The 22332-nt window shown below is 44.1% G+C and overlaps 2 protein-coding genes across 3 annotated transcripts in view; both read left to right on the forward strand.

Moving 5' to 3' along the window:
• Window positions 1–299: 299 nt before the first annotated feature.
• Window positions 300–10461, forward strand: LOC307092075 (importin subunit alpha-1-like). 2 transcript variants are annotated; one of them, XM_079758961.1, is made up of 11 exons: window positions 300–319; window positions 625–728; window positions 823–951; window positions 1298–1386; window positions 2122–2390; window positions 2632–2726; window positions 3030–3293; window positions 4020–4253; window positions 6422–6604; window positions 9687–9836; window positions 10094–10461. In XM_079758961.1, exons 2-11 carry the CDS (start codon window positions 663–665, stop codon window positions 10181–10183), a joined length of 1569 nt encoding a protein of 522 aa, XP_079615087.1. In that variant the 5' UTR covers window positions 300–319; window positions 625–662; the 3' UTR covers window positions 10184–10461. The 2 variants fall into 2 exon arrangements, with proteins under 2 accessions (XP_079615087.1, XP_079615086.1); XM_079758960.1 differs by lacking the exon at window positions 300–319 and adding an exon at window positions 322–373.
• Window positions 10462–11047: 586 nt separating this feature from the next.
• Window positions 11048–22332, forward strand: part of LOC307070872 (E3 ubiquitin-protein ligase SMURF2-like) — a 144389-nt gene continuing 133104 nt past the window's right edge. Inside the window, exon 1 of the mRNA XM_079729570.1 lies at window positions 11048–11287. Coding sequence (XP_079585696.1) covers window positions 11236–11287 — 52 coding nt within the window. The 5' untranslated portion in view covers window positions 11048–11235. The remainder of the gene's footprint in view (window positions 11288–22332) is intronic.

A 22332-nucleotide genomic window follows, 5' to 3' on the forward strand; every position in this document is an offset into this window, starting at 1 on the left:
CGATTGTAGATCGTCTTTATTTCGTTTATTGCACATTTACAAAGAAACCGAACATGATTGACACCCTACGGACACATATCGGATCCTATAAATTAGGTTTTATGGCATGGGTATGCGCTTCTATTTCATGTTCCGTTCGTTAATATCGCGAGACTTGAGAAGTTGAGAACGTTGCTATTGACAACAACGTTTTGTTGTATTGTTTTTAAAAAAGCTGCGACCAATGGAAAGGCCCTTCCCATAAAGTAGCCAATAGGAAGTGGCAAAATAAGGGCGGCATCTACGTGACGTCACGACACTTCACCAGAACAAGGAGTCGGTAAGAACGCGCCTCATGCTTTTTGGTTCAACGTGTTTCATACGAAGTCCAACAGTAAGCGAACTGTGTGCTTTATACAGTTATTATATCAGTTATTATATCAGTTATCGCCTCTTAAACCCGACCCCGTGTTTATTGGGCGGGGATGGTTCAAGGATCAGTGAGCACATGATGTTAGATAATAGCTGGGCTTCTAGCTAAGACGTGAAGCTATCGCGCTTCAAACGACGAGCCTGGCTTATGAACATGATGTTAATAACACGACAACGATGAGATGTTTCTGACAATAAGTGCTTTACTTTTAGAAATTGTCAACAGCGAAATCGATCCTAAAGTGACCGAGATGTCGGCTGCCAGCGAGAGTGGAGATCGGCTCACCCAGTTCAAGAATAAAGGGAGAGACGCCAACGTGAGCTCCGTCATCACGTGGAGCAGTATAATCACAATGCTAAGTGTAATACGTGATAATTCTGACCTAAATGTGTGAACGTAACCCTCACCAGGAGCTCCGGCGCAGGAGAGTCGAAGTCAACGTTGAGCTCCGGAGGGCCAAGAAAGAGGAGCAGATCCTGAAGAGGCGGCACGTCAACAGCCTCCTGGACGAGCCCCCCCTCCAGGACCCCAACGCCCAGGTACCGGGCCTGGACCCCTCAGGTCCCGTGTGTGTAGCCCAGCAGAGTTCACACTCTCAACCATCGTGTTGACCAAGTACTGGCTTTCGCCCGTTTTAATAATGTTATGGTTGTTGCTGGGTATGTGAGGGATTTGGATCGCTTGTTTTCAGACCGAACATCACCTTGGCATTTGTACAAAATCTGTAGAAGCTTGAAACACTCTGAATTTAGTTCACTTTGTTACGATAATCATTGCATTGTTCCTGGTATTGGATCGAAGTTGTGCAGTTCCTTGTATTTAAAGTGAAAGCATTGGCAGTGGGTGGAGGTGGTCAGACTGACCCCAATCCATGTTGTGACTCAGCCCCCCCAGCACTGGTCTGTGGAGGAGATCGTGACCGGGGTCCACAGCCAGGATCTGGATCACCAGCTCCACGCAACGCAGGCGGCCCGGTGAGACTCAAACCCTTTGGGCTCCTTCTCCCTCATTCACTGATCTTTTTCCATTGTTCCATTGTGCATTTTGAGCCTGACCCTTAGAGTTGAAAGTTGACAACACTTTAGAATAACGTTCATCATCGTCATAAGTAATTTATTAGCCATCAGTTAATGAATAACTAATCATTAACCAAACATTTAGATGATTAATAAAGGTTTTAGGTCAGCTCTTTTTCGAGCAGGCGTGACGTGGATAAGCATTAAAGGCATGGTCGATTTCCACTAGGGATGTACAATACCAGTACTCTGACTTGGGCCCCATACCGTGCTCATGTACTCGAACTGGTAAAACTTCAGATGAAACCACCCCATACAACTTTACGCAACCTGTAGTAACATTGAAGAGCCAGGCAACCCAAAACAGTGTGTTCTGTTTTAAACCTGGTAATTTGTCCTATATGACTTTTACATAGTAATCTATGCCATTTCATCACGGTGTCCTAAAGGGGGGTGTGTTTTTTAAACTGTAAGGATTTTAGTATGTACTCCTATAGGTACTTGGTATCAGCGTGTAACCAAATTGAAGTACTTTGTCTAAGAAAAAATGGAATCGGTGCATCCTAGTTTCCATTTTTTAATGTGAACATCAGAGGGGGTTGAAATAGGGACTTTAACAGGGTATTAATTAATCATCTCCAAAGGTATATGAAGGACTAATTCATCATCTGGTTTGTTCCTCCTGTCTGGCAGGAAGCTCCTGTCCCGGGAGAAGCACCCTCCCATCGACGGCATCATCGAGGCTGGCCTCATCCCGTGCTTCGTGGCCTTCTTGGCACTGGCGGATTGCCCCCCCATCCAGTTTGAGGCGGCCTGGGCGCTCACCAACATCGCGTCGGGAAGCTCGGAGCAGACGGCGGCTGTGGTGGACGGGGGCGCCGTCCCGGCCTTCATCGGCCTGGTGGCCTCCCCCCACCCCCACATCAGCGAGCAGGCCATCTGGGCCCTGGGGAACATTGCAGGTACGCCCACTCTTCACCTTTAGGATCCTGTATGTATCAGCGAGTCGATTCACAGCATACATCCAAAAAGGTTTCTACAAAGAAGACAAAGGATAGCATACTCGCAGGATGAACTGATTGGAGTGACGGATTCAGTTGATCAGATGGAGCTCAACCCAAGCTCATGGATCCTCTGAGAGGAATATTCAGGCAGTAGGAACCCTATGACATGACGAGGGCTGATCCAACGTCCTCTTCACAGGTGATGGCTCCAACCACAGGGACCTGGTGATCAAACATGGAGGGATCCAGCCCCTCCTCACTCTGCTCGCGGCCCCGGACCTCTCTGTGTTCCCTGTAAGTTCAGGAACCGGGTTCTCCTCCTGGGAGAGGAGAACCCTTTCTATAGAGTGCCTCTTTAGATGGTGCTGTAATGTACGTTATTGCTAGCTCTGTTGATGCTGCATTCACTTGGTCTGTTGCTATTTGTTGTACTGAATAATATACTATCATCACTCTGAAGATCCTGTTGTCTAACTTAAGTCTAGAACTCTTAGATATTCTTCTGCAACATATCTCCCAAAACCTCAGATAAATGTTCTCAAGGGTTACTGTAGACATAACGGCATGTAGACATAACGCTGCCGTCTCTGCCCCCAGCCAGGCTACCTGCGGAACATCACCTGGACGCTGTCCAACCTGTGTCGCAACAAGAACCCCGCCCCGCCACTGGAGGCGGTGCGCCTGCTGCTGCCTGCCTTGCTGCGGCTGCTGCACCACGACGACCGCGAGGTGCTGGCCGACACCTGCTGGGCCGTATCCTACCTGACGGACGGACCCAATGAACGCATCGAGGTGGTGCTGCAGTCCGGCCTGGTGCCCCGCCTGGTGCAGCTGCTGGCTTGCGGGGAGCTCACGGTCATCGTGAGTCATCTTCATGCTCTAGTTCTACAGCCAGGGGCATTGCTTTTTCATAACTCCAATACGATGAGAAGCGAAATGGGAGAGCCACAGCAGCAATAGAATGAGAAGTGTTGAAAGTTAAAAAGTCAGTGCTAGTATGGCCGTCTTTGGATCTCTCGTCTACACATGTCCAGGAGGGGTTCAGATTGGGGCGCTTTGATCTCCTCCAGTACCGAAGAAGAAACCCGACGGATCCATTGGAACAAAAACTAGATTTAAGACTGAAACTTAGAAAAAAGAGAATAGAAGGCATCAACTTCAGATTACAATTAGGGCATTTAGCAGACGCTTTTATCCAAAGCGACTTACATTGGTTAATACACACATTGACACGCCGATGGCAGAGTCAACCATGCAAGGCGACAGCCAACTCGTCAGGAGCAGTTAGGGTTAAGTGCCGTGCTCAGGGACACATCAACACTCAGCTAGGAGGAGCTTGGGATCAAACTAGCAACCTTTCGGTTACAAGACAACTGCTCTACCTCCTGAGCTAAGCCGACCCAGATGTAACAATAATTTACTAATTACGATTTAACTTGGCCCTTGGTTCTGTCTGATGCCCTCTTCGGTTGATCATTCATAAAGTGCTAATTTGTGGCATAAAAACAAAGGTTTTAGAGTTGCTGTCTCTGGATACCTTGGTAATATGTTGTATGCCTCACCACGTCCTCTCTGGCCTCCGCACAGACCCCGGCCCTGCGGTCGCTAGGCAACGTGGTGACTGGGACAGACGACCAGACGCAGTGCGTGCTCAACGCCGGCGCACTTGCCCTGTTCCCGGCGCTGCTGCGACACCCCAAGCCCAACATCCAGAAGGAGGCTGCATGGACCATCTCCAACATCACGGCTGGGAAGAGCGGGCAGATACAGGAGGTGGTAGACGCGGGCCTGGTGCCCATCCTGGTGGAGGTCCTGAAGGAGGTGAGCGCCTTGCGGTCGACATCAGTTTGGTCCACACACTGGAACCTCAAGTTCTGAGGAAGGGTTAAGCAGGGTTATTCTTTTGGGGGTTATTTTTAAAAGAAAAGGCAGATTACATAGTATGTGCATTCTGATGGTCTACTTCTCTGAACACAGAACACGGTCTGCATTGACCCCCACTAACACTGTTCAGACCGGCCTATGGCACTGACCTGGGAGGAAACACTTCATCAATGCCAGGGCTTGACACTTAGGTTTCAAAAGCACTAGCCCATCGGGCAAGTATAGGTCATGTTCAACTTGCCCGAATGTGATGTTCACTTGCCCAAATTAAAATCAGAATCGTGAACGGGCCTCCTTTTGCCAGGAACCCGGCCTGGTTTTGGGGGGCTCAGAAAACTCATCCTAGCTCAGACTGAAGCTGCATGTTAGCTTCCACACAGGTTGTGTTTAAAAAATAACAAACTTCTCTTTGTTTACTTATTTATCGAACGGTCCCATCTTGCCATGAAGTGATTTCAGTCCACCGTTGCAATCTATTAAAGCTATCGCCCAGTTATATGTAGACCTGCATGATTTTATGCAAATGTACATAACTAAATGTCCAAGGTATTAGCAAAGATATGTCTTTTTTAACTTTCACGTTTCTTGTAGGTCTAACTGAATAATCACTATTGAGTTTCTAGTAGTGTTGTCAGTCACGATGCTGGATTTTCTAACTTCGATACTATACCTGGAAAATATCGATATTCTATACCATTTCCGATATAAGGGGAAAACAGTTTTTTTCAGAAAATAACGTACCCAAAGTAAATAGAGTAGATCTCCACAACGGCAAGGGCTATAATGTCATCTTGGTGCCAATAGAAAGATTGTTAACTTGTGCAAGTGAAATATTCAATGTGGATAATACTTGGTTAAAGAGAATAAAGCCATGGAACACAGCATAAGTGGAAGATAACATTTCCACCTGAAATTATTATCAGTTGGTTGTTATCAGTTACTATGGGACACAAATAAAGGTAGATATCTTACAATTTTGACACTTGACACCTCTATTTAAAGTTCAGGGCAAATCTAATCGAATTACACCAAGCCAAACACTCGCAAATACACATATGGCCACTAGATTGCACTGAAGAACATTTTTCTTTACCATTTACCTTCTAAGAAACCTTCTCTTAGTCATTGATTGTAAACAACATGTTTAGTTGCAAAATTTGGCCGAGACACTGGATTATCTGTTTATGGTGGTTTTATGCGATCAGAATCAACTTTGTTGACAAAAATCAAAAAGGTAAAACATTTTTGGTTGTTAAAAGAAAAGGGGGCGTTTCTTCTTAAGTTGTTATTTGCGAGTTTAAGTCACAGGATGATATGTTTTGGACTGTCGGAATAAGTGGAGGCTCAGCTTTCATATAATGTATAGTTTGTGCAGGTCCAATTTCGTGAAAAAGATCACTATTGCTGAGCATGTGCACGGTTATGAAACCCAAAACCGTGTTCTTGCATATGACTTTCCTTGGTAATTTGCCTCAATCCAAAGTACTTCCAAACCACACTCCTCCATCACTACTCCAATTCCCTTCTCTACCTAAACCAGTCGCGGAGGCGCTGCACTTGAGATGCTAGCTGTGTTGGCTAACCTTTAGCTAACACTGTTGAATCACTGCCAGAGACCGCACTGCGAGTGAGTGACAGAAGGCGGGGCTATATTCGCGCTGAAACGATGCGTGTCTGTTAACTCGCTGTCCGAGAGAAGAGAAGACAGCACGCTGATCAATTGCAAATACTTCTATTTTGTGTGATTTTTGTGGAACAAAAGGTTGTTCTGCAGTTTTTAAAAACACTTGAATAAATAGCCTTTATATTAACATCCACCCAAAATCCACTTGCCTGTTCGGTCAACCAGAAATCAATCTCAGCTTGCCCAAATATTACTGTTAGTTGCCCCGGGCAAGCGGGCAACCGTTAGTGTCAACCCCTAAATGCTGTACGTTACTATATTAAATGTGAAACTGGGCCGCACCAAGCAGATGACAGGGTGAACACAATGCTCTGCTTGGTGGCTGATGTCAAACTGAGTGGAGAAACAATGACGTCAGACCAGCGTGTTCCTCTCCTGGGAGGTAAGAAGCGACTGAATGATCCCCTGGTTCTTTCCCCAGGGGGATTACAAAACCCAGAAGGAGGCTGTGTGGGCCATCACCAACTACACCAGCGGGGGTTCCATGGAGCAGGTGGCCTACCTGGTCCAGTGCAACATCCTGGAGCCTCTGCTGGAGCTCCTGTCCGCCAAGGACAGCAAGATTCTGCTGGTCATTCTGGACGCCATTTTCAACATCTTCCAGGTCAGTTTGCTTCTTTTGATCGTTTGATTTAGTTTGATATTTTTTTCATGAAATGTATCTTATGTCTGCCGCATTAATATACCTAAAAACTAGGGATGCACCGAAATGAAAAATTTGGCCGATACCGATATCCGATATTAATTTTGCTGTTATGGCCGATAACCGATATTTACTGATATCGATATATGTTTCTTAAATAAAGTTTCTGAGATGATACAATTTTTTACAGACATGCAAACTGAATTTTTGAATGCCTTCCTTTATTTTCAGAATGTATTTAACTTCCAAATAACAAGGTTACAGGGCTACCATAAAACATAAGTAACCAACCTTTGCCACTTATAAAACATGCCAGTATTCATGGCAACATGTTTTCAGCTCTGTGCACTCCAATTAAACTCATATCTGTGAAAAGGGCTAAATCAAAATATCCAAAACATGTCCTGACTGTTAGTGCACATTTTTTCAACTTGCACTGTCGATTTCATGTAAATGTCCAAACACTGAAAAAATGTTTCAACCAAGCAAACATAAAAAAACCAAGTCAATTTCAAGACTCATCTATAAAAATGCTCAATCAAAATATGAGAACTGTGACATAACTGTAATTCAATAGACATGGTGGTCTTTGTACATTTTCCAACTTGAAGCAGCCACAATGTACTCAAAAAATAAATAAAAATAAAACAGCTCTTCATTTCAAAGTTTCCGCCAATCCACTTAGCAGTAAGGTTCAACATACCGTATTTCCCGCACTATAACGCGCACCGGATTATAAGGCGCACCTTCAATGAATGACCTATTTTAGAACTTTTTTCATAAATAGGGCGCACCGGATTATAAGGCGCATAGCATAGAAGATACTGCAGTCAAACGTTTGACTGGGGATGCGTTATGCATCCACTAGATGGAGCTGTGCTAATTGTATAGCTCGTCACGCGCAACGCAACTGTGAGGACGACTTGCTGCATTTAGCAGATATAAAACTGGAACCTTTATAACAAAAAAGTAAAACACAATTACGCAGTTCCAAACCTTAGATTTTTTAAATATCTTGCAAACGTGAATGATACAAAGTAGAGCATCGCACCCTCGAATCTTGTAGTGTGGCCAGTCTTCCGCCCGATTTCCTGGCTCTGTGATCGTATAGTGTGACCTTCCTAATAGTGGAGGAATATCTGTCGTGTGGTCTGAACCAGCCATAAAGGGAATGTCAACAAAACAGTCAGACAAAGTCAAACTTTATTAAGCGTTCTGACAACTTTGTTCATTTGTAAACACGAATTGATCCATATATAAGGCACTCCGGATTATAAGGCGCACTGTCGTTTTTTGAGAAAATTACCGGCTTTTAAGTGCGCCTTTATAGTGCGGAAAATACGGTACATTTGTGGATATGCATGGCCACGACTTTGTACAAAGCAAGGAGGGAGACGTCGGAAAAGTAACGCTGACTTGGCAAGCTGTAGCGGGGTTCAAGGTGAACAATGAGCTATTATTTCAGCGAGTACCTGCTGTATCGGGCTCCCAGATGCAGCTGCTGCTGCTTTCGTTTTTACCTGCTGGCTAACGTTAGCATTTGCTTGCTGCAATTGTTTGTGTAGTTCTGGGTGGCTGTTTTTCAAATGACTTATTACATTTGTGGTGTTGAATGACTTGACGCAGCATCCTCCTCGCATTACCTCGACTTTGCAGGTATTGCATACTGCCTTTCCAGTGTCTTCTTTTGACACCGTGAAAAACACCACACCGCTGAAAAATGTTCTCCTCTTCACTTTAACATCCCACAATCCTGTGCTGCCACTGTCGCGTGCCCAAACAAATACACATGGCCAAATCCCCCTCCCCCTCACCGTCCTTCTCCCTCTCCTGACACACAAACAGCAACTAGAGGATATACATTGGTTGTGGATATCGGCCGAATTTTACTCATCGGACTGATGCCGATATGTTAAAAAATTGCCAACATCGGCCGATACCGATATTAATGCCGATATATCGTGCATCCCTACTAAAAACAAATGGACCATTGTTGTATTTTTTTGTTGAGTTGTGTACTTGCATTATCCCAAATGTTTATGACTCTTTATAGGGAGGCCAGAAATGCCAACAAACTTATTGGATGCACGGTCTGACTTTCATAGAGATTTATAAAATCGATATAATATAATATCTATATATATCACGGACAGAAGCTGTGTGTGCCTCCGGATGATATTATGAATCCTAAACGACGTCTCTGGTACTTCCTAAAAAAGTTAAGACTCATGGTTATCTCGCCGTTGGTTGAGAATTAATTGGTGGAAAGAAACTTTGGCGTTCACAAGAGGAATGGTATTTTGAAGTTTGTGATCAACAAGTAAAGTTTGTCTTCACTTGTTTATCGCGGGCAAGCTCCCGAACACGCGGCGCGAATATTCGCTTTTGGTGTGAACGTAGAGTGAAGCTTTGTATAACGAGTGCAAAGCGGAAGCAAAAAACAATTTTGTTGAACCATACGAAAGGTTTCCAAAACAGATGCACTCCGCCACAAAATCACCCTGATCATTATACAAAACAAAAAGTGTGTATATCTATATATTTTTTCATATCGTCATATGTATCGCAGAACGACCAAATATGGAGTTAAGACTTTTTTTTCAATATGGTGCAGCCCTAGTCCTGTGTAAGCGTCTAACAGACTGGTGTCCTGGTCTTGTGCAGGCCCTGGCCCTGTAGTCTGGCTATTGCCAGACCAAGATCAATTGTAGATTGCACGTTGGTCTGGGGAAGCTGCTGTCATTTTCTTCAGCACAAGAGGCGTGATCAACGGGCTTAGTAGGGCCTACTGCAAATTACTCTGTACGTCTCTGGCTGCTTGCCGTCGCTTCCCTGTCATCATTGTGTTAAACCAGCCAATAGCGTGCCAAGGGCAAAAGCCAGCTTGGTGATTGGCTCCCGCAAAAACGTATCGGAAGCAGAAAGAAATGTATTACTCTTCTCCAGACCCTTGTGCAGGGCAAACTCAAATCGCAGGCAGAATGGACGGGGCTACACAGTCTTCCGACCCTGTGTAGGCCTCCCTAACAGTTTGTCTCTGCAGACGGGGGAGAAGCTGGGCGAGACGGAGAAGTTGTGCGTGGGCATCGAAGAGTGTGGCGGCCTGGACAAGATAGAGGCACTACAGGTGCACGAGAACGAGGCAGTGTACAAGGCCTCGCTGCAGATCATCGAGAGGTACTTCTCAGCCGAGGTGAGGTCAGCCGTCTCTCCCCTGGCGCCGCGGCCAGACCTTTATACTGAAGGTTGACCCTGCAGCAGTTTAATGATAAACAAGTTCTCAGAAAGGTTTATTGGAGGGGAACTCACTTCGCTATTTGTCTTAGATTTGAGAAGTGAAGTTAATGGGGTTATTGGTTAATAAATGAGATGTTAATAAAGATAATTAATGAATATATGTCGTGGTTTTGCTCCACTAAACCCTGTTGTTTTCTCCATCCGCTGATGCAGAACGAGGAGGACCAGACGGTGGTCCCGGGGGTCACTGCAGATGGATTTGCCTTTCAGGTTCCGGACGATCAAAGCACTTTCAACTTCTAATGCTCCACATTTCTACATGCTTTTTTTTTTTAATTTAAACTCATATTTGTACATACTCGTACAAAGATCCACATTTTCATGCAAGATATGTAAATACATTTTAAGAAATGTCTTCTTAATTGTGTGTAGTTTTTTGTGAGAAACGAGCTCCTGCAGTTCCCACGTCAGCCACCAGAGGGAGGGCATTTCTTTTTTCAGCCCATGTACTTTAAGACTTTGAAAAGGGGTTTTTATGAATGAAGATTTTTCGTGGCTTGTTACAACAAAGATTAATAAAAGCTAAAGATTGATGAAATTGATTTATATCCTTATCTCTGCTACACACGTATACCTTTCTGATATAGAGCAACATTTCTTTTTGGGTTCAAGTATATCCATTTTCCCATGCTGATTGCCTGTAAGATGTTTTGTGATTGGGTGATGTCACTGTAGAGGGCCTTTATTCCGGGTTCAGAGCCATTGCCGATCTATCCGGGTCCAGAGCCAATGCCCACCCAACCCATGTCCAGAACAAATGCCCATCTATCCCGGGTTCAGAGCAATGCCCATCTATCCGGATTCAGAGCCAATGCCCGTCTACCCGTCTAATAGAGGTTTAGTGTTCCCGGTGGTTAGGGTTCAGACCCCAGAGGTCCTGTTGGGTATAGGGTTCAGATCCCAGAGGTCTTGGTGGGTTCAGGGTTCAGACCACAGAGGTCCTGGTGGGTTTATGGTTCAGACCCCAGAGGTCCTGGTCGGTTAAGGGTTCAGACCCCAGAGGACTTGGTGGGTTTAGGGTTCAGAACCCAGCGTTCCTGGTGTGTTTAGTGTTCAGACCCCAGAGGTCCTCGTATCTCCTCAGTCTGTCTGCGTTGTTCAGGAAAGGGACTCGATGGGAGTGTTACGGCAGCGGGCATCGAGCAGCGATACCGGGACTCCTTTATTCTATGTTGCTCAGCAAGCTACCGCATAGCTAGGCGGATGTCTTTGGAGGGCTTGTCTTAAGTCGACGCGGACCCTTGTATTAAAGTATATCTATTATATTAAATCAATATATTCTATATATTCAGAGGATGTCTAACCAGGGCGCGAGGCGGAGCGGCCCGGTGAAGCTGCGGCTGACAGGTAAGACTGCTGCTAGCTACAGTTATCGTGCTAACCAGGACCACTGCAGACCTTTCTCACTGTCTCCTACTTTAAAACAGTAACTTCTCTTAAGACATGAAATTAATCTCCTTTAGTCAATGAATGTATAAGTGTCTTTACGAGGAGCAGCTTTGTAGCTACAGCCTGCGTGCTAGCTAACGTTAGCTTCAGTAATGTGTTTCAGGTAACTTCGTCTCATCGTACTGCTTGGTGTCGTATGTGTATGTGTATGTATATGTGTATATATATATATATATATATATATATATATATATATATATATATATATATGATAATTGCTATAGATATAATACTGCTTTAGGAGTCCGTAGATGAGTATTATTGCTCAATGTTGCTTTTGTTCTAAAATGTGAGTTTAGGTTATTCTACAGTGAATGAATTATTGAGGACGCTCCATATTAATGAAACACAATAAGGTTAATGACAATAACCTGATTCAGTGATTATGCATAATCCGAGTCTTTGATTTATCACTGGCTTTATTTAAACGTCATGCAATTCTTGTGTGGACCTTTACAATGTGTAAATGTGTACGATGTGTTTGGACCTTTACAATCCTATAAATAATGAAGACTAGTTTTCTGTAGGTAACCAGATCCCCGCATATTGGGGGCTTTTTAACCGCCATTCAAGTTTTCAATCTCATCCAAACCAGATATATTATATTATATGTATTACCAGATCATTTAAGGAAGGGCAAATGCACTTTCTCTTCGACGTGAGGACAATTTAGTGTTGTATCTTTAGTTTGGTTATTCTGATCATACATCCTCCTCTCTTGAGCACAATGCACTAAAGCTGAGTTTAAATAAAGTAAAGCCAAAGTATCGCCGTAATTTTCCAGACAATGTGGGACAGGAGGGAGTTTGGGACAGGGCACACTCATCTCGTCTGTCTCCCAGCTTCTCCATATGCAGAAAGTTTTTAAAGGGGCCGCAGTGGTCTTCAGTCGGAATCCCAGGAATGTGAACTCTGAGATGAAATCTGGGTCCCTGCAGATCAGACACGTCAACATTGTGAGTGTGTGTTCGTGCATGTGCATGTGTGTGAGATAAAGGAGAAAGTATCTATGGGAAACGGGAAGGAGGGATGTACGATGGAGAATAAGGGATTTTGGAGGGTCAAAAGGACTCAAAACAGCGGTCAGACATACTAGTGAGAAACCCTGGTTAAGCACTGATTGCATGGTGTGCATAATATATTACTGGTTGTGCGTTCAGAAGTACAGGCCTTTTTAAAGCATTTGTGTTGTCAGCTCACATGGGCTGGATGTATAGTCTGCTCTGGCAGGAATCTCATCTCAGCTGGCATCCGCCCTGTCTGTCTGTGGGGAAGTGGGCTATTTGGAATGCACTTTTCTTCTTTTCTTTTATTGCACACCAATCCTCCCATGTGGTTGTAGAAACGATGGCAACATTCCACCACAAGGTATTACCAGCTTGCAGGGTTACAATGTCGTATTCTCCTCCACCAGCTGACCTCTCTCAGAGGGCACGGCTTTAAGGAAATTAGCTGCATGGAGAGAGCCGCCTGGTGCTGGAATAAAGCTTAGGCCCAGCGAGCGCTGGCTAGCATCCCTCTGGTGGTTTGGTGACCTTCACATGCACAATGATCATTTGATTATAGATCTATAGCTTGAGGTCTTGCAGTACTGCTTATCTGGAATGTGCTGGAAAAATGCATCCTAAGACTGGTCAGGGTTTTAACTGAAGTTGATCCCCCTGTCACTGCTCGGGCTACAAAGGTAAAAAGCTGTGTATGTGCGTGTACACGTGTCCGAGAAAGTGAACCCTCTCTCCGACACCAACATGAGTATTACAAGGTTGAAACACATTTAAAACATTTTACAATGTTTAAAACAAAAACTAACGATTTTGGGTTCACAGCCCGTTCAAAGATTGCAAAGGAAAGCCATGCCACTGTTTTCTAGGTGTGTGCTGGAGTATCCCGGCCATTAGATATGTAATGTGCAGATTAGTCTGGGAACCCGGCAAGTATAAGGTGTGTGTGTGTGTATGTGTGTGTGTGTGTGTGTGTTCTCGGCAGTACTTAGGGTCACTGTGTTGTGGTCAGTTTTAGTCACGAAGCACTTGGACACAGATAAGCAAACTTCCTTCAAATGTGTTTAGTCTGACTTGCTTAGCATAAACTGCAGACTCTCCGTCTCCCCTCAGAGGCAGGTTATACAGTATCAATTGATCGATCGAGATGGATGTAGATGTTTATAGACAGCTATCTCTGTCAGACACTCATCGTTAAGTGTTGACGTGATGGTTCATATGGAGGAGCCCTTTAGGTTTGCTGCATGATGTAACGGTTGCAGACCTGCATCTATCTGCAGCAGCCTCAGCCTTACCAGGAAGGCTGCTTCAAGGGCATGGCAGCTCAAGGCAGGAAAGAGCAATGGCAAAGCTTTTAGTTACACCACCAATATCTTCCCATGTAAATGCTTGACCAATAGAGCAGATTGCGATATGTGGTTTGCCGGTAAAATAAAGTCTGTGATAAAGAGTAGAAAAACACTGGAAACAAACATGCGAGCTACTGCATCACATCATAGCTGTTTCTGATCTGGGAGAAACCCTTGTTCCTTTCTGGTTCAAACTCCTCTGAATGGGCCATGTCAGTAACTTTCAGTAGGTTTCCCTTCATGCTGTTCCTGAGGTTTTACTGTTAGGGTTTAGAAACAGCTTAGTATATTTTTACTTTCTGTTTGTTGCAATCAGCAATTTGATGTGGTTAGTAGATGTGTCTTGCACATTTCCCACAGCAAATGAGGATCAATGAACTTGTTCCTGATCTATACCAAACATAACATTGTTGGAAGAGACTAATGTATTCATTAGTTAAGATGTTTTCATCCTATACTTGTTTTGAACCAGAGGTTCATGACTCTGCATAATGGATTTATTACCCGATGACCCTGTCTGCAGGTTTAGTACACGTGTGTGACACGCTAGCATTTAAAGATCTCATGGCATGAGAATTTCACTTTATGTGGTTTTCTAACATTAATGAGTTCCCCTAACCTCACTATGGTCCCCCAGTTGCTAGAATTGGCGTTAGTTGTAAAACGAGTATCCTGCTCTGCCTTTTAAAATACAAAGCTCAGACATGAAATGTTTCCTCCCTTCTCTGCTTTGCCCGCCCAGAGAATTTGGCCTGCCAATGAGACGAGCTACGAGTGTTGTTCACTTCTTTGTTATTTGGATAACCGTTCTGCTGTTTGTGTCATGGCGGATAACATGTCGGGTTCTCTGACGTCCCTGGTATTTCCACAACAAGACTCGTAGTGAGGGTTACCTCAGCCATGGTTGAGAAGGATTTGGGGGAAAGGAACCCGACGCAGTTGTTTGAGATTCATAATATCGTCTGTAGGCCTACACAGCTTTTAGCCATGCTAATATGTATTATATGATATAGATACCTATGTTTAATATGATATTATTTAGATATAGAGCTCCAGGGGCCTCATTACAGAAAAAATACTAACTTCTCACCGTAATCTTAAGTTAGGGACTCAAAGATAGGAAAAATCCTAACTTCCTATTACAGAAGCAGTCCCTAACCTGTTGGCCGTTTCCTATCTTATCTGTGGCCTCCTATCTTATCTTAACTTAGGTCATCCTATCTGTTCTGTCAATCAGATTTTTCGATCGGCAATCGTCATGTCTGTTTCTGCACTCAAAATGTGCATGAGATTGATAGAACGAGTTACTTTTAACGTTAACAGAGACTGTCAATAAAGGATCTTTGTTAATAACGGCAAGCTAGTAGCACTAGTAGTACGGTCATGGCGGATGTTGGTACAGAGAACAAGAAGAGGAGTAATAAAGTAGTAAATAATGTCTTTGCAGGCGATAAAATGAATTTTTTTAGGGGTTTTGGTATTTCAGAAGGAGGTTTCCTAACTTAACTTAGGAAGAAATCCAATCTTATCTTAAGATAGGAATTTAGCCATTACAGAACTATCCTAAGTTAGGAATTTCTTAAGTTAGGATCCCTAAGTAAGGTAGCCATACACCCTGTCCTAAATTCAAAATAACTGTCAATAACTGAAAGAAATTGCAGCAGCACTGTTAGTAGGTCTGTATGACAATGAAGACGAGGAACATCACAACAGAAATGTGATGGCTGAAAGGCTACCGAGACCGCATAATGATTTGTTAGATTTTCCTGGCCCGTATTACAGAAACTTCCTATCTTAAATCCTAAGATAAGATAGGAGGGTCTAAGATAGGATTTTTTCTGATTTGGTATTACAGAAGCAAATCCTAACTTACTTTAGGAATCCTATCTCATCTCACCAAATCCTATCTTATGTCTGTTTAGGAAATCCTAACTGCTAAATTCAACAACCGTACACAACATTTATGTCTATTGCTTACCAACCGTCACTTCTCCGTTCCGACTATCATCTATAAACATGGACGATAATAATAGGAGAGCTTTAAATTTCAAAGCAGACGAGCTGGAGGTATTAGTTGTTTCAGTGGAAAAGGTGAAGGATATTCTCTTCGGGAAGCTGTCGCCGACTGTCAGCGCCGAAAAAAAAGAGAGTTGAATGGGCTAAAATAGCTGACGCCATCGCCGCGGTGTCGGGGATCTGGCGTTGCATTGATTCTCTCAAAAAAAAACCTGTCATTACAAATTATTATTATTGTTTTTATTTTTTACTTAGGCTAGTAGCTTCTATTCTGCCCATGTTAATTATCTAGGCCAGCTCTCAAGAAATCATGAATCAGTTGATTCCTGATGTTAACCCCAGTGACAAGCCCCTGCGGCTCTGGTTCCGCAGCATGGCCTTCTGGTTCTGCTGCGTCCATCTCAGGGTCAGGAAGATTGGCCATTCTACACATGTTGTGCAGCACTGCTGTGGCTTTAATAAACAACACTACTTTCTCGGGGGAATACTGGAGGTAGGCTCCACTTGTCTTATGGCATCTCCATCTGATTAAAAAGATTTTAGACTTTATGTTCATGCACTGTTTAGAGGTCTTGCCAGTTCATCAACATTAACTTTTTCTATTACTAAATGTATACCGAATAACTAGACCTAAAGGCTACCTGCTCTTCCAGACTCCAAACAGACACTCCTGCCTTGATCTGCACTTTTTGTGAGCTTGGTTATACCTATTGGATTAAAAATTCATAGATAACAGCCTAATCAAAATACTAGTGTTATTTTGTTGAGAATTTAAAAAATATATTTAATAGAATCCGGCCTTTGTACCGCATGTCTGCTGGCGAGCGCTCATTTCCCACTGGAGTCATGAGGTATGGCTTTAAGGGATAGCCAGAATCCCCAAGAAGCTAGCCACTCTGATACGTTTACTCCAAATAGGTTTTGATGTCACTGCAGAGGTACACAACTGCAAAGATAAGACAATTTCACATTCAATTCAGAATTATTATTAAAATCTAATCCTGGGCAACGTAAGCCTAATGATAAAGATAATAATGATGATAATAATAGGCCTAATAATAGTAAGTGAGCAGAGAGTCTAACCTTACTGTAGTAGCCTATTAGCCTATAGACCCACTCGGTGGTGATGCAGTATGGTAATGATGATAAAGTTACAGTCTAGTGTAATAAGGTTTGTCTTGAAACACTTCTACTACCTTGTGTTAAAAATGAAAGCATAATGTGTTGAGCCGGGCCACCTCGCTATCAAATGTTGAATTATCATCCTGTGGTCCCCTATTGCCTGGATGTTTACGGCATGGTAGCCTTAGCGGAACACTGCCTCAACCCGTCCATTGGGGGCTTTGATGGGAAACAACGACCCATCAACCAGCCTGATTACACCGGCCATCCAGCACTCCCGGTAGAAAGCCGTCTTGATTTCCGTGATTTCCTCCGCTTTCGGAAACAATATGTTGAGGGGCCAGTCTGCTTATCGCTATTGCCACCTTTGCCATATTACGAGAAATTGCCGGCTTGGACATTTTCACCATGTCGGCAACCTCGCTCTGAAAATCCCCTTTTGCAAAAAGCCGTAGTGCACTGGCCAGTTGAACAACTACCGGGAGAGCCCCGTGTCGCCTCGTTGCCCTCTCCAATGCTGGTCGCAGCTGCTCGGCTAGCTGAAGTATGGGAGCGTGTCTATGTTCCCCGGGTCCTATGTTCCCCGGGTCCTATGTTCCCCGGGTCCTATGTTCCCCTCTTTGTATGAGACAGGGGAACATAGGACCCGGGGAACATAGGACCCGGGGAACATAGGGATGACCGGGTCGCTTAACAGACTTTCTATGTATAAATTACGGCTGTTCTGGTTGTCTTCATTTTCTAAAATGCCGCATAAAATTATCGCAGCCATCACTCACACTGATAACTACGGCTAGATGATGTCCAACGCAAAAGTTAGGATGGCCCAACAGTTATCCTAAAGTTAGGAGACTTTTTTTTAAGATTTTGGCAGTTATGATGCTTCTGTGATACACTTTTCCTATCTTGAATTAAAATAGGAACATTGACTTAGGAACTGTTAATCTGTAATGGATATTTTCCTAAATCTGGTCCTAACTCTAATTACAGTGGTTACTCAATAGTTAAGATAGGAATTGTGAGATAGGCCTAGGAAGTTTCTGTAATAAGGCCCCAGGACTCCCGCCAGATTATATCCTGATGTGTATATGTATATCCTATATTTACAGAACACGGCCAAAGGCTGTGTGCGCCTCGCCATTGATTTCTTCTTAAGGTTTAAGATTACATATCTTATTATGGTTTACTATTAAGGACTTGGCTATAAATGAAATTAGCTGACATAACCGTAATGTAGTAATACCAAAAGATACAAACATGTATTGAAAAATGTAATGTCTGGCGATTTCAGATATCACATGGTGTATCTTCTAGTATCACTGGGGATATACCACACACTACAAGTGGTGTATCACTGGCGATATACCACACAAGATCGGGCCTTGCCCGCCCCTCTATCACCTGGCCCTTTTTCAGGGTGTCCCCTTCTCATGGTCTTCCCGATCCGGCCAGACCGCCGGCAGAACATGAAAAACCAAACTCTAAGTATTTCTCTAGGCTTGAAACACACACTGCCTGGTCCATAACCCTGTCGTCAGCAGCACCCTTCCCACTGAGTTGTACCTATGTGGAAGAAGTGGAGGGTATAAAAGTTGCTACTACAAATGAGGCAAAATACAAATCACATTGGTGTACCATTTGAATGATTTTGGGTCCTTTTTTACCTATTTTGTAGATTGTGCTCCTCTCCCTTCCCTCGTTTCCATTGGGCTAATGAACTCCCTTCAAACAAAACATCCATCTTGGAAAATTACCTAACACACTAACTTTAGTGGGATAAGTCACATGTCTCAACGTTGATGTTCTCAACTTCTCTAAACCGAGGATTCCCATTCCTCTGGCCCTTTCTTTTGATCCAGTATGTTTGCTATTGTGTCCAACCAAGTCTCGCTGAAGGAGAAGTCTTGCAAGAGTTGAGCTGTTTTATGACGATAACGGTGGTATGTGAGTGAGTACAGTTTGTTGTGTTGGGCTACATAAAATTATACTTAGTGTTATCTTAAAGATGGGTTTGGGTGAAGGAGAGTTGATATTCTAATTTAAATAGGGACATTTCCTGTAACAATGACATTTCACAGGGAGAATGGATTCCTCTATTTTCAAGCACTCAAGAGACTGCATGAGGATAAGGTCTGCTTTATCCTGTAGGTCTTCCTGCAGAGTGTGTGTGTTAGATCATAGAGGAAGTCGGAGGTAAGGTTGTGTTGCGTGGAGAACACTTCACTCCCACACACTATCCCCTGCTACTGTTCTGTGGTTTCACTGCCCGCCACCATGCGTCTGGCGGGCCGCTCGACACACCTACTGGAAGCCCACTCACAGCTGTAGAATCCAGTGGCTTTTCAGCTGCAGTAGTGGATCATGTATCTAGGCCGGCGCCGGCAGGCTCTGCCATCCCACTCTTTCTGGTTGAGGACCGGCTGTGGGTCCGACCTGGCAAACCTTTGTTTGGTTTCATAACTGACGGCATTTGATCAAAGGAGGCAGGGTAGACCTGCTCACAAGAAGCAGACCCTTTCCAGTGTCAAGACTTTCAGTTGGATTATGACGTGGTGCGATGGGTTTGGGTCAGAAGAGGGGAATGATTCCATTTTCAGCGGGTGAAATTTGCTATGTATAAAATGAAGAATATAAAGCTACAAGTCATGTTGGCAGATAGCAGAAACCCCCACCTTTTTTTTTATGATTATTGAATGTTCAAATTTATTGGCTAAAGACACGGAGGCTGACGGGGTTGCAAAGGGCTGGACCATAACATAAACGAGACATGCACCACCTGCTCGATCTCGTTACTGAACTTCAATGCTTTCTAGGTTCTGACTGAAACACGTTTTGACCAAGACTTGGTATCTGGTGGGTACGCTGGCTTATGGAGCATTGCCACTGGCTGGTGTGCTTTGGCCCACGGCGGTGGAAACGCGAACCGTGCTGCACCTTTGCATACCGAACCGACCTGCACACGCCGTTGGAAATGTGCCATTACTCACTACTAGGCAACACTACGGAAGAAAGTCTTTTAAATATTTATTTAGCTTTACTTTTTATTAAAAGGGGAAAATAAACTGAACCTTTCTGAATTGATTCAACAAAGTAATCTAGTCTATGAATTCCAAATGAAGGAATGAAACAAGATAATAACTAAACTCATACAGTGCTGATGACATTGAATCATCACCTTCAGCCATGAGGGAAAGAAGATGGGCCAGATGTCACGCACGCACGCACGCACACACACACACAGTGTCACACTCTGGGTTTGTTGGTTATTTCTGGGTCACTAGAAACACGTACCTTTGTCAATGGTTCTTTGATCCTATTTGTAGAGGTACAAAGTAAAGAGTCCATCAGAGGTTTTGATGTCTGGGCTTTGTCCCGCCACACTTCTGATGTCACAGTATATGATGGCTGCCCCCTCGCCACAGACACGCCTCGCCTCATCTGGGTCTCATGTGACCCTCACTAGGTCTTCATCTTCTCAATCTCTTGATTTCTGTCCAACTCTAGTGTAGACCACATATTCATTTGATTCAGCCTCTCCAAAGGGGCCCACTCAGAACCACAGAGTACTCTGGCACTGGCCCCATGGCGGTGCCAACTGCCAGTGGGTGGCCAACATATGTTGGCTGGCAGCATACTATTTTGGCTACAACTATATGGCACTATGTGGCGGACCCGCGCTAAATGATGAATCAAATTGTGGCTGTGATTACTTTTGACTAGGGATAGAAATGTGGGCTACATCTGAGCTAGTCTGGGTGTCAGCAGGCTCCTCTGTTTACTCTGCTACCTTGCAGCCTCTTGCCAAAGTGTCTGGTGTCCGTTGCCAGGACAACAGAATGCTGTGTTACAGAATGGTCCCTCTGCTGTCCAGGAAGACTACTTCAGTCTCGCTATCCCCAGTTCCCATCAATGCCAAGTATCTTATAGAACACGTCTGATATTGACGTCAATAGTAAAAAGTGTCTAATACACAACCAACATCAACTAAACTGATAGTGTTTTTTTGAGTGACCAGTTTTTGAGCGATTGAGTGATGGCAGAGGAGCCAGATTGAGCCTTTCATTTTTGATTTGTTCAACCAGAGAATTAGGACATTTGAGCTTCAGTTTTATTTTTGAGCAACTACATTTATTGAAACAAATGCCAAGTGCCGAAAATAGATACCAAATGATTTGGTATTCTGGGTGGAGCCGATGGTTTGGGTGGGTTGCTAGGGAAACCTTCGGTACCCAGCCTTTATCCTCTTCTACAACCTTAACCGGACAAACTTCCCAGACTCTGAAAAGAGACATAGTTCTCCCTTTGGGAATTAGCGAGCCAGTGTCCGTGAAGATGCATGGGGGTCAAAGTCACTGTATTCAGCCAGTGGGGGGGGGGACCTCTACAACAAGGGACCCACACATTTTTTCAGTGCGCGAGCTTCTTTCAAAATGACCTGGTTAAAATTATCTACCTACATCAAAAAATGCTAAACATATATTTATTAAGGGTGTAACGATTCACCAATACAAATCGGTATATTTAAAATTGCTTCAACAATCGGTCGATGCACCGATTTAAAAGTTGTGAATGGGTTGAGTGAAGCTTTAGCCTGATATCAAAAAAGCATTGTCAACTCATTTCATTCCGTTTCCATGCGGATCTGAAAAATGGAATTTAAGGAAGTGGGCGGATCTGTGTGTGTGTTTGGGTGCGCGTCTCGCGAGCAGGCAACAACCGGACTTGTGAGTGAGCAAAGATGTCCGAAAATGGTGCAAAGATGGAACTGCACCAGCGAATCTGAAATCAAACGTGTGGAGCCCTCGCTATTTTTTAATTGTGTAGGACAGCGATTAAGTCTATGAACTAGTGCTGTCAGTTTAACACGTTATTAACGGCGTTTACGCAAACTGATTTTAGCGCCGTTAATTTTATCGCGCGATTAACGCTCTTTTGGCTTGGCAAACGTTTTTTCACCTGCTGTCTAGTAACAACTAGTCACGTTAGAAAAACTACAACACCATACCGGATCTAGCTACACCAGAAACAAAACAACAAGCACGCCGCACAAACTTGTTGGGGCAAGCAAGGATACGGAGCGGGTGAAAAACTCCTTAAAAGTGTGTGTGTCACTCTGTTCGAGCCTGAACGAGAGTTCAGTGTTGTTGTTAGCTTTTACGTCTTTCTGACCAATCGCAGTTCAAGGCCCACCTGGGCTGTACCACTTCGGGAGGGGCTGCTCAGTTACTCCCCGCTAGACAAAATCGACTTGGTTGCGACGTAGACAGTTTGTGAGTGTTGCGGCTGTTGTTGAGTGGTGAGAGGTTGCGGTCACACAGCTCAGGCTGCCGGACGGCGCTGCAAGGAACTTTTATAAAAGCAATGTTGTTATCCCGCAGTAATCAGCCCGACAGTCCCGAAACGTTAACGGCCCACCGGGAATTCTCCTGATAAGCACTCCGCCACCGTGTGTGTG

This window comes from Pollachius pollachius, assembly GCF_949987615.1.
Source record: "Pollachius pollachius genome assembly, chromosome: 2".
In the NCBI taxonomy this organism is placed as follows: Eukaryota; Metazoa; Chordata; class Actinopteri; order Gadiformes; family Gadidae; genus Pollachius; species Pollachius pollachius.

Bases quoted from the DNA above. Each gene is read 5' to 3' on its own strand.
- LOC307092075 (XM_079758961.1), top strand. From the start codon at position 663: ATGTCGGCTGCCAGCGAGAGTGGAGATCGGCTCACCCAGTTCAAGAAT. The intron at 2,391-2,631 runs GTACGCCCACTC...TCCTCTTCACAG, and splicing joins GGCCCTGGGGAACATTGCAG to GTGATGGCTCCAACCACAGG. The intron at 3,294-4,019 runs GTGAGTCATCTT...GCCTCCGCACAG, and splicing joins GCGGGGAGCTCACGGTCATC to ACCCCGGCCCTGCGGTCGCT.